We start from the raw sequence: 13478 nt of genomic DNA, 5'->3' as shown, positions 1-13478 counted from the left end.
GACTTTACTCGGTTTTAGTAATAATATTTTAATGTATTAGTATATCTTTATTATTATTACAACTTATACTAAAAAAATAAAGAAAGAAAGGAAAAAAAGGAGGGTCCACGCGCTTTGATACTATGCTTCCTCGTGCAGCCCACTTGTAGCAATACTACTATTTTGTTTTTTATTAAACAAATAAAAAAAACCGTCCTCGAAGGTTTCACGTGGCTCATGCACACCCCTGACTGAGTCAGGAGAAACTGGACCGTTGGATGTGTTGAAGCAACAAAGCTGGATATATGACCGTAGGATGATGAATGACTGATTAAAAAAAAAAGATGGTAATCGTTTATAAGCCGTACGATTTTGACTCACAAACAAAGAGAGAGAGAGAGAGGAATCAACATCACGAGGAGGCGAGAGAGAGAGAGAGAAAGAGAGATAATGGTAACGGCATAAAAGCATATTTTCCCCCGAAGGAGGGCCATTTGGGACGGACAGCTGTAGCTACTCCACCTCATCTTCATCACTTATCTTTTACTCGCCGTGTGTGTGTGAACCGTTGATTTCTTTTTTTTCTTCTTATGATAATGTCAACCTTTTTCTAAACTCCGAGGAGATCACGCGCTCTGGCACGTGTGCCTTACTCTGCTACACTGTTGAATTCTCTTTACCAAACTTTTCCTCAGAAAAAAATGATTTAAATTTTTGTTATCTTATATCAAAATTTTGTGTTACTCTTAATTAAGAATGTACATCTTTGTGTGTGGATATGTATTTTCCTAAGTTTATAGAAACTATCTATATACATGTGCTTTGTTGTTATTCTTAAAAGGTACAATGAAAGAAGCATATAGTAACCCCCCATGTTTAGAGTATGTGGCAGAAAGAGGGATCAGCTAATGGTGCTAAGTGACAATCACTATCTTTCTATCTACATACTTTTTTATACACATCGATGCATATTTTTTTTCCTTCCAAAAAGTATATATAAATGGAATACATATGTTATCCATGAATGATTTTTTAAAAAATCTCAGTTGTTGGATTTGACTATTGTAATGTCGAAAAGCTCACAATGATCTGGAAAGCTTACAAATATATAATCTGAACAATTTCCAATTCCATAACCGTAGGTGTTGTAAAAAAGATAAAAGGATATTAACAATTTTTTAACTTGTTGTGCGCATCGATCAAAAGAAAAGTAGGGATAGGCACTAGTACTACGAAAGTATGGTTTCCCACTAATTCAATCAAAGCAAGCTCGCTCGCTCCCCAGAAAGCGCGTGTGAGAGACGCGTGGAAATGTCCACAAAGGAAGTTGTGAGGTTGACAAAAGTAGAAGAATAATTTTTTAAAGGATTTATTCAAAGCCTTTGACAATTCATCAAAGTCAACCAAATACAAGAAACCTGAAACCACTTCTGGTTTCTCTTGGGTGTCCAGCACTAGGCGACAAAGACAGGATAAGCATCGAGATACCATCTCCAAACCACATAATAGTACTTTAAAGATTTGTTAAACAAATACATAAAATATCGTATTAAATATACACGCAATATGATTCCGACACTGTTCATAATTTCCAAGTGTGTTCATACTTGTTTGCTTTTAAAACAAGTAATATATAGCTCTGTTTAATTTAGTTAAAACTTTAATCACAAAGTAAACATATGTCCTGAGGCTGAGCTGAGCATATGCTTTTCAGTCAAATAAACCCAAAAAAATTAGAAAATTTGGAACGAGATGTTTGCACAAAAATGGAATTAATAATCGGTTTTAAGAGGATTCCTGATTTATGTTAGAATCCAATGATGTTTGCTAATTACAACAACATCTCATATTAGTTCAGTATGTTTACCAAAGTACAACATCTCATATTAGTTCAGTATGTTTACCAACGTACCACCATCCGTACATAATTTTCGTTAATCTAATTTACAGTCGCAAAAAAATATTTTCAGCTCATTCTTTGTGATAGAAATCTATTTATTTTATATAGATTTATCAAACTAATAAACTAATATGAGATGATACTATATAAAAAGGGTTCACATGTGGAATAATTGCAATGTTTAAAAAAAAAAAAAAAAAGAGAACAAAACAAAATTGTATTTTATACTGTATTTTATCATCTAAATTTTTAATAATAATATCCTCCATTTTTTTCAACTCTTTTTTATTAATTTTCCTCCTCTCACTCTCTTTATAAACATCTCTCTCTAACCTTCAAAAGTCAGCGCTCTCTTTTGTCTCCTCTGGCTTTCTCTTTCTCTCCTCAGAGATTCGAAGCTTTTGTCTCCCCTGCCTGAGTTTTACCAAAATCAAATGGCCGACGATTGGGATCTCCACGCCGTGGTCAGAGGCTGCTCAGCCGTGAGCTCATCAGCAACTACTTCAACAACCACCGTATTTTCCGGCGGCGTTTCATCTCACACGAGTCCTATATTCACCGTCGGAAGACAGAGTAATGCCGTTTCCTTCGGAGAGATTCGAGATCTCTACAAGCCGTTCGTACAGGAATCTGTCGTCTCTTCGTTTTCGTGTCTGAATTACCCAGAAGAACCAAGAAAGACACAGAACCAGAAACGGCCTCTTTCTCTCTCTGCTTCTTCCGGTAGCGTCACTAGCAAACCCACAGCTGGCTCCAATACCTCTAGATCTAAAAGAAGGTTCGTTATTTTTTTTAAGTTTCAACCTTTTGTCAAACCCGTGAAGCGTCTTTTTTCTTGTGTTGAATCTTTTGTTGTGAAGATGTGGTTAAAAGTTTCAATTTTGTCGAACCCATCAAGAACGTAATTAGCAAATGGAAAAAAATATTGGTTTTTTTAATTGAAGCCATCAAATTATAATATCTAATTTGATTGTACTATCAACTATCGAATTTAATTTTTTTTTTTTTTGGTTGTGTGGTTGCTTGTTACAGAAAGATACAGCATAAGAAAGTGTGCCATGTAGCAGCAGAGGCTTTAAACTCCGATGTCTGGGCGTGGCGAAAGTACGGACAGAAACCCATCAAAGGTTCACCATATCCAAGGTAAAAATTACACACACAAAAAAAAAGAAATAAATATTTTTTTTACCAAAAATTCATTTATTGACCTTATAAATGTGTGTATTCTTTCAAGACAAAAGAAACTTGTCTGTTTTTGTGATTCTGTCTGCTTTGAGTTTGTTAAATTATCTCAGTTTCAATTTTGGTAATAATACAAAATAACATTATAATTTATTTTAATATATTCATTTTCTTTTAAAACAGAGGATATTACAGATGTAGCACATCAAAAGGTTGTTTAGCCCGTAAACAAGTGGAGCGAAATAGATCCGACCCGAAGATGTTCATCGTCACTTACACGGCGGAACATAACCATCCAGCTCCCATACACCGTAACTCTCTCGCCGGAAGCACCCGTCAGAAACCATCTGATCAACCGATGACAACTAAATCCCCGACGACCACGATCGCCACGTATTCATCGTCTCCGGTGACGTCAGCAGACGAAATTGTTTTGCCGGTGGAGGATGTAGCGGTGGTGGAAGGTCTCGACGGTGATGAGGATCTGTTATCTTTGTCGGATACGGTGGTGAGCGATGATTTCTTCGATGGGTTGGAGGAATTCGCAGCCGGAGATAGCTTTTCCGGGAACTCGGCTCCGGCGAGTTTTGATCTCTCTTGGGTTGTGAACAGTGCCGCCACGACCAGCGGAGGAATATGATTTAGATTACGGCTTAGAAGAATACTCTTTTTTAGGGAAAGATAATAGAAGAGGATTAAGGAATTATTCTCGGATAATATGTATAAATAGGAAAAAGAAAAAATGTTCTTTGTTACTTTATTTGTATATTCGTTTAAGCTCCATTTTTGATATTTGGGTGAAGCATATTAGTTAGATTCTTGTCACACAACTCACAACTTTACAAGATTAGTAGTAAAAAAAAAAAGTCAACCGAAGATAAAACGTACTTCCTCCTTTTCATAATATAGGATACTAGAAAATAGTCAATGTGTGGGTTATATAGGCAGAATGAAGTTTCTATTCAGTTGTATATATGCAGAATGAAGTTTCTATTCAGCTGTGTTTCTGTTCAGTTGTATATAAAATGTACATGTAATTGTTACTATATATATTGAAATTAATTTTTATAATATTACGGTTTAACTACAATATTTTAATATATATTTGTTATATGATGCTTCATAAAAAAGTCATTTTGAGATAGAGGAAAAAAAGTTAAAGTATACAGTATTGTCGAAAATATTTAAACAATATATTACTATAATAATATGACCATTGTTTTAGGTACCGCAAAATCAATTTAATTTGGTATTTCTGTTAAGTAATTAAGATTAATTAAATTTATTTACATTTTTGTTTTTTATGGAGAAAACTGATAAGTAGTCTAAAAAGAAAATTGTAATTTAATGTTGTTCTATATACAACAAATATTTTTAAAAGAAATATCTTCTCTTGTAATCCATTTTCAATAATATCCTTATATATATACAAAGTAACTAAATTTTAAACCCTAAACTCCAAATACTAAACATTATCTCTCCATCAATATTGAATTAACTTTCCGCAGCTCTTTATATTTTGTGAATGATTTCATAAATAAAACATTTAAGTTTTATAAATTTTATACTATGGAGTATTGATATACCATTTTTTTTATTGCTTGGTTTTTTACGACTCACTTTACCTCTGTATAATTAACTTTCATTTTGCTCAGTCCAAACGTTTGAAGTGCCTTTGATATGCCTCTATCTTCATCGATAGTGATTCTCCACAATCAAGCTTAGCCAATATTGTAATATGAAACAAAATCCCTTTCATCCAACAAAATGAAAATGTTGCCACAAATCATATTCCGGCCTTCTTTCCATTTATCATTGATTTTTTTTGTCAACATATAATCGACAAGGCTCGATTCATAGCCAGTCCCTACTAAGCGGGATAACGCGATTTAGTAGAATCGAATTCCGGTGGGATCGGTCGCAGAGGTGGTGCTGTAAACCACATGACTAAAAACACTTCCCATTATTAAAATTTTTTAAAATTATGTGGGACTGTATTAAATGGTTATATTAGACAATACTCTATGTTCCTGAGTAATCCATATTTTAGGATTTTCAAACATATTAAAAACTGGCTTTACTTGCATTATTTTTTTGTGATTAACGAATTTCAACCAAAAATATTCAGTTCTTTTTTTTTTAAGTTTATAATTTGTCATTAGTTACTTATTAAAAATATATAGAAAACCTAAAAATTTGTTTTTTTGTGCAACATTCGTTTTTTTCTAGAAAATGAATCAATAAGGAATGGGTGGAGTAGATTTTAGTGAGGAAAATATATTGTGATTATTATAATATACATATTATTTGATGGCCTTAAAACATAATATAAATTTGTGGTCTAAGGTTATTTAGTCTGTTTGTCCTCCGGAACTGGCTTGGATCCTTTTCGATATGTTAAAACAAACAAATAAACCTAAAATAAAGACGTTTAACTAATGTCTACATATATAAATACCAAGAGTAAATTTTGATTAAAAAGTAAATAAAGGAATTTAGATTAAAATTTAGTTAATCATTTTTTTTAAGAATCTACCTTTGTATCTTGAGAAGACTTAAGCTGAGCCTTTAATATCCATTGATTCCATTTGATGGCTTCTATATAGTACAATTCTGCTAGCTTCACTAAGCTATAAATCTACAAAAATAAAAATAATAAATAACATGTGAAATTGTAATTTAATCGTTAACAAAAATTTTGTTAAAAAAATGAGAAACAATATTATTTTACAAAATGTACCTTGTCAATGCATCCATGTAACTATTCTACCAAAAATAAAATACGTCTACGTAACTATAAAAGTTGGAAAAGACTTGGCCATGTTTTTCACTCTTCTTCTCATATGTGAAACACAAAACACATGAAATATATCTTGATTATGGAGTGAAAGAGTATATATATTTTGGTTAATATAAGGACCTCTTGCTAGACATCAAACCTCTGTTGGATCATTGAGGATTGGAGAAGGGTACCATCATAATCAAGAAACATGACGATCTTTTTTCATCTTGCAGCGTTGATGATATATGTTATAACAGGTCTAGAATTTGAGAGTAAATTTGAGTCCAATAATTTAAGTAAATGTCTACCTATGGCTATATATATATGTATGCGATTTGAATGTTAGATAGATGTTACTCTTAGAGGGGGGTATTAAACTTGTATTTTATAAGATTGTAGAGTATTCTTAAAATCACTTGTTATTCAATTGATGATTTTTAAAAATCTTTTAAAATACTATGTTATTCGACTTAAATTTATGTAAAATCATTTAAAATAATTTACAATCCCTTGTTATTCAATCAAGATTCATAAAACTTACTTGAAATCTAGTGTTATTCAAAATATCACAACTTTTTTAAAAACTGCTATTTTGAATGATTCTAGGAGATTTTGGTTTGTTTTTTAGTTGAAAATACTCTCCCTTAAAATCATACCCTTTGAGGTAGAATTTTACAGGATTTTAGAAGAACAAAAAAAACTGTATTTTCTGGGAAATCAAAACTGAAACAGGTCTCACCTCTTCACGTCCTCTAGCTCTTCCCCACTCCTCCGCTCCAATCCCACCACCAGCGAATTTGATTGCTTCTGCTCTCGTTTCAGATTCAAGTTTTTAAGAGGGGGGTATTCATGAATCGGTTTGTGTATTGGCTGGCAGGTGAATCTTGTTGAATGGCTAAAGATGATGGTTGGAACAAGAAGAGCTGAAGAAGTTGTGGATCCAAGACTTGAACCTAGACCTAGTAAAAGTGCTCTAAAACGTGCACTTTTGGTTTCCCTTTGATGTGTTGATCCTGAAGCTTTGGCTGCAGCTTCACAAATATTTTGGCACAGAATTTTCCTTTTTTGTGTGGTAAAATATTTTAAAATCACCCAAAGTTTACAAATAAAATCTCATAGAATCTCATAAAATCACATTTCATTTTATTTAATTTTTAAATTAAAAACTCTAAAAGACAATCAAATCTTTAAACCTCTTCTAAATCTTTCAAAAAACTAAAATATTAAAATCCTACCAAATCTTTAAAATAGCAAGTTGAATACCCCCATCTTAGGTTCAAAATATTTTATTAACAGTTACAAATTTAGGAATTATGGAATTTGGTGTCATAACTTTTGTAACATAAATATTTGCAACAGAAATCTTTTCATTAGACTAAAGACATTTCAATGCATGGTTATTGAAATTAGAACTCTCTTTAATGCATTGTAAAAGCAATTTGTAACCCACTACATGATATTAAATATAAAATTTTAATATATTTTCCATATAAGAAGTAATCAAACTTAATGATTTAATTAATACTATTTTAAATATGTCACTTACAATTTTCTTATGAAATGAATAGATAGAAAATCAAGAAAGTCAACATATATGAAAATCTTATATATATATATATATATATATATATATATGATTTAAACATGACAACAATTCTGAAATGCTCTTGACAAGATCGATTTTATATTGATATGTGTATTGATATGAAAGGAAAAACTATTGTTGTGTAATTTATCATAATTTAATAGAATTTTAGTGGTAGTGTGAAACTGACTAACTTTATTGCCTACTCAATTAATGAAAGAAAATATTATATGATTTTAAAACGTGTAAAAATTAAGGTTTATAAAATTACATAAAGGCTTAATCATAATCATGTATTTAAACTATTTTATTTCTCATCCAAGATATAGTTTTTATTATGATATTTTCTTTTATTATAAAATAGTGTGTGTTTTTTTCACTTTAAAGGATGAAGAGAAATTAAATAAAATGTAAGAAAAAGATGTAAAGTAGATGTATCAAATATCAGTTATTTATTAGTAAATGTTATAGAATATTTCATTTTGTATCATATATATAATATGAGACTTTATTATAAAATAATCTGATTTTGTTTGACAAAAGAACTTAAGATATAAAAGTGGATTTAAAAATATATGTCAATTACATGCAGAGCTACAAGCCTTGATTTGGGCTATGGAGTCACTCTTGGCGGCTGGAGTTGGATGTCAAAGCTTTGAGACAGACTGTGCAGAATTGGTGGCGATGGTGCAGACGCCTGACGATTGGCCATCTTTTTCGAACCTGTTAGAGGAGTTTCTTGTGCTCAGACCATGCTTTTCCTCGTTCTCCCTGATCAGGATCTCTAGAGAGCTCAATGTAAGGGCAGATTGTCTAGCCCGTTCTTCAAGATTGCTTTCCTCTGAAATTTCCTTTGTAAACTCTTTTCCTCCGGTTTGGGCAACCAATCTTGGAGTTATTTTTTAATTTGATTAATGTTTGGTTGAAAAAAAAAAAATATATATGTCAATTGTACCAACATTAAGAAGAGAACTTAGAAGTATGATTATTTGGAATTGAAAATGATATAAATTTGTTTTTAAAGAATAAAATGGAAATAAAGGATGACAGGTGTCACTAAAAGAGAGCGCCAAATGTCGCAATGTGGGTAAAAGTTAGAAAAAACCTTCTTATCTTATTACAGTAAAACCTCTATAAATTAATACTCTATAAATTAATAAACACTATAAATTAATAAATTTTGCTAGTCCCAAGTCGGGCCAGTGTAAAAAATAACGAAATTTGATAAGATAATAAGATAATAATTTTTTTGAAATCTCCATGTAAAATATAGTCCCAATAATATCATAAATTAATAATCATGTAAATTTACATATATATAATGGATGTTTCTCCTAAAGCTCATATCTATAAAACAATTATTATGTTGTATTTTCAAACTATAATGATATACAATATTCTGTAACATGCCAAAAAATAGCTAATTTTTTGAAATTTTCAATTTCTAGATATTCATCATTTACATTTTGATATTTTGATTGACTATTAAAATACAACAATTGATATTATTATTCATAAATTTGAATTTATGTATGTCATATGTATAAGTGAATTTGTTTATCGTATTTGTAATTTATTGTTAATAATGTTTTCTATATATTACAAATTCAATTCCAATACCATAAAATTTACAAAAACCGAAAGTAAAATTATATTTTGCTAAAATTGTCTCAATTCATAATTTTAAATATTCAAACTATTAAAATATATCTATAAATTAATAATTATTAATTTACACTATATAATAATAATTATTAATTTATAGATAAATTAATATCACTATAAATTAATAAAATGTCTTGGTCCCAACATTATTAATTTATAGAGGTTTTACTGTATATATAAAGTTCAATGTCAAAATTACTAATTAACAAGATTGTGACAAGTGTCAATTGTATCATTCAGATGTTGACACATATCAATTTTAAAACTATTAAATTTTTAGAAAATAAAAAAGTAAAAATTTATAACCTACCATAAAAAGAAAAGATCATTATAAGGAAATTATACAACTAACTACTAAATAGTGAAGTAATTAGAACAAATTACTAAAAAAACGGAGGAAATTGTTTTATTTCTTTGTGGTCCAGGCTAATTTGTATTAATATATTTTTGTGTACAAATACACTTCAAGTGGTAATGTAGATAATAGATTTGTAAATAGATATACATTAGTGTATTATAGCAAAAAAACAACTATTTTCTATAACTAAAAGTTTATCTCTTTACTCTAATACATTGTGTTTACTTACAAAAATAATTAAATAAATATATATTCTTTGTTAAATTTAATTTAATTTTAATAAATTTGAATTCATCAACAACTATCTTCTTAACTAAAAGTGTATCTATTTACTATTTTTTTTCATGCAAACAATAAATTAAAGAAAATTCCTTGGTTAGTTGCCCAAGAACGGACAAGAGAACGGAGGGAAGGGGTTTACAAAAGAAACTTCAAAGATAAGAGAACGCGAAGAACAAACATGACAATTCACCTTCGTAATTGACGCACGCGGGATCCAAGAGATGGAGAATAATTGGAAGGACTCTAGCGAGTTGAACTCATCGAGCACGTTGGAGAAGAACGGCCAATCTTTAGGGGACTGGACCATAGTGAGAAACTCAGCACAATCAGTCTCGAAATGTTGACAAGCGATCCCTATAGCACATATCCGCTCCAGGCCCAGTACAACGCTTCTAACTCCGAATGCAGGGGGAGGGACTCCGTCTTAGAGACTTGGCCCCCAACAACAAGGTTCGCTCCTCACCAACGCAACACCACCAGTCCAATCCTGAATGCACATTGGTTGCTTTCCAAGAACCATCAATCTGACAACAAGGTGAAGAAATCTGGACATCCGAAGACGGAGATGGAGCTGACATGACCGCCATAAAAGAGTGACTGCTATTGTAACATATAAGCTAGGAGTATGTAATATTAACGTATGTATTTTTGTAACTATAAAATTGTAAAAATGAAGAGACATATAATAGGTTATTTAATATGTTCATGAAGACAATTTGTTGGTAGTAGTAAAGAATAATAAGTATATTTTAACAGTAAAATATATTTTTGTGTACAAATACACTTCAAGTGGTAATGTAGATAGTAGATTTGTAAATGGATATACATTAGTGTATTATAGCAAAAAAACAACTATTTTCTATAACTAAAAGTTTATCTCTTTACTTTTATACATTGTGTTTACTTACGAAAAGAATTAAATAAATATTTATTTTTTGTTAAATTTAATTTAATTTTAATAAATTTGAATTCATCTACAATTATTTTCTTAACTAAAAGTGTATCTGTTTACTATTTTTTTCTCATGCAAACAATAAATTAAAGAAAATTCCTTGGTTAGTTGCCCAAGAACGGACAAGAGAACGGAGGGAAGGGATTTACAAAAGAAACTTCAGAGATAAGAGAACGCGAAGAACGGACATGACAATTCACCTTCGTATTTGACGCACGCGGGATCCAAGAGATGTAGAATAGTTGGAAGGACTCCAGCGAGTTGAACTTTTCGAGCATGTTGGAGAAGGACGACCAATCTTTAGGGGACTGAACCATAATGAGTAACTCAGCACAATCAGTCTCGAAATGTTGACAAGTGATCCCTGCAGCACGTATCCGCTCCATGGCCCAGTACAACGCTTCTAACTCCGAATGCAGGGGGAGGGGCTCCTTCTTAGAGACTTGACCCCCAACAACAAGGTTCGCTCCTCACCAACGCAACACCACCAGTCCAATCCTGAATGCACATTGGTTGCTTTCCAAGAACCATCAATCTGACAACGAGTTGAAGAAATCTGGACATCCAAATACGGAGATGGAGCTGATATGACCGCCATAAAAGAGAGACTGCTATTGTAACATATAAGCTAGGAGTATGTAATATTAACGTATGCGTTTTTGTAACTATAAAATTGTAAAAATGAAGAGACATATAATAGGTTATTTAATATGTTCATGAAGACAATTTGTTGGTAGTAGTAAAGAATAATGAGTATATTTTAACAGTAAAATATATTTTTGTGTACAAATACACTTCAAGTGGTAATGTAGACAGTAGATTTGTAAATGGATATACATTAGTGTATTATAGCAAAAAAAACAACTATTTTCTATAACCAAAAGTTTATCTCTTCACTTTTATACATTGTGTTTACTTATGAAAAGAATTAAATAAATATATATTTTTTGTTAAATTTAATTTAATTTTAATAAATTTGAATTCATCTACAATTATTTTCTTAACTAAAAGTGTATCTGTTTACTATTTTTTTTTCAGGCAAACAATAAATTAAAGAAAATTCCTTGGTTAGTTGCTCAAGAACGGACAAGAGAACGGAGGGAAAGGATTTACAAAAGAAACTTCAGAGATAAGAGAACGCGAAGAACGGACATGACAATTCACCTTCGTATTTGACGCATGCGGGATCCAAGAGATTTAGAATAGTTGGAAGGACTCCAGCGAGTTGAACTCTTCGAGCACGTTGGAGAAGGACGGCCAATCTTTAGGGGACTGAACCATAGTGAGTAACTCAGCACAATCAGTCTCGAAATGTTGACAAGCGATCCTTGCAGCACGTATCCGCTCCATGGCCCAATACAACGCTTCTAACTCCGAATGCAGGGGGAGGGGCTCCGTCTTAGAGACTTGGCCCCCAACAACAAGGTTCGCTCCTCACCAACGCAACACCACCAGTCCAATCCGTAATGCACATTGGTTGCTTTCCAAGAACCATCAATCTGACAACGAGGTGAAGAAATTTGGACATCCGAAGACGGAGAGGGAGCTGACATGACCGCCATAAAAGAGAGCGCCTCTTCCCAGGCTAACTTATCGCCCAAAGCCTGAGAAATTATATCATTCACCTTGGTTCTAAACCTTGAAATACTTTTTTATTTATGGTCTTCCGGATTGCCCATAAAATCCATGGTAATTGAAGAAGTTGAGTAGGATGACCCTGTTGAGAGGCATCCCTCCATAAAACAAAATCCAAATTCCAGTACACCGACTCATGTAGAAAACCTTCTGACGAGACATGAGTCGGAGATAAACCCAAATTTCACAAGAGCGAGGGCATTCAAAGAAAACGTGATTAATAGTCTCAACAGCAGAATCACACCTTTTACACCAAATATCACATTGGACACTTCGGTGTATCTATTGACTTTTATAGATAGTATTTACTTACTAAAATATTTATTTTAAATTCTTTGTTAAATTTAGTTTTATTTTAAAAACTCTAAACCCGCATATCGGGCGGGTCCTAATTAGTATTATATAAGATTTTAGAAGAAATTTTTTATTTCATAATATAAAATGATTTAGAAGAGATTTTTTGTTTCCAAATATAGGATTTATTTGCATATCAATCTGTTTTGGTTGGGAGTAATTTCGTTGTCGATGGGATGATTTAATAAAAGACGATGTTTATGTTTATGTAAGCTTATGGTTCATGGATGTGATCCTCTGCCTAGAAGACGGTGCTTCTCCCGTGCACCGCAGTTATATCACAAACCGTTTCGGATCAACGAGTCTCTATGGAAGCTTCCTGATAATAGGAATGTGAGATGGGGACAGTATAAGTGTAAGAACTTTGCTTGCCTTGCTAGCAACAGAACAGCACGAAAAGGGTTTTTCAAATGCACTGATTGCTTCAACCTCACGCATCATGAATCGCCTAGCTAGATGGCTGAACCGAGGCGAAATCGACCCTGAGGCGAACCATATAATCAGTGTGTTCAGAACAAAAGAACACAAGAGAATTGGTTAATAATACCTTCATTGCACAATAATACCACTTGATGACCCACATGAATGTGTCCCTAAAACATGGTGAGATAAATATATGTCCGTGAGTAACCAAGTCGGACTTGGAATGAACAATTATTATTCTTTGAATAACCAAGTCGGAATTGGAACCAACCGGTATGATATCTTTATATAATCGTGTATAAATATGATTATAAAAAAATATTATTAATTCTAGGAGATAAGTCCTAATGGATTTAGTATATATCTTTCTCTATACAAATC

At 32.0% G+C, this 13478-nt stretch overlaps 2 protein-coding genes across 2 annotated transcripts in view; one reads left to right on the top strand and one right to left on the bottom strand.

Annotated features, from left to right (window-relative positions):
* LOC104738547 overlaps positions 1-1483 on the bottom strand; it is a 5209-nt gene extending 3726 nt beyond the window's left edge. The window contains exon 1 of the mRNA XM_010458708.2: positions 1398-1483. Coding sequence (XP_010457010.1) covers positions 1398-1483 — 86 coding nt within the window. The remainder of the gene's footprint in view (positions 1-1397) is intronic.
* Positions 2205-3875, top strand: LOC104737689 (WRKY transcription factor 22-like). Its single transcript, XM_010457927.1, has 3 exons — positions 2205-2657; positions 2912-3022; positions 3245-3875. The coding sequence occupies exons 1-3, from the start codon at positions 2314-2316 to the stop codon at positions 3699-3701; spliced, it is 912 nt and encodes a 303-aa protein (XP_010456229.1). The 5' UTR covers positions 2205-2313; the 3' UTR covers positions 3702-3875.

This window comes from Camelina sativa, chromosome 13, assembly GCF_000633955.1.
Source record: "Camelina sativa cultivar DH55 chromosome 13, Cs, whole genome shotgun sequence".
Taxonomy (NCBI): domain Eukaryota; kingdom Viridiplantae; phylum Streptophyta; class Magnoliopsida; order Brassicales; family Brassicaceae; genus Camelina; species Camelina sativa.
This window is presented reverse-complemented; position numbering and strand designations above follow the sequence as displayed.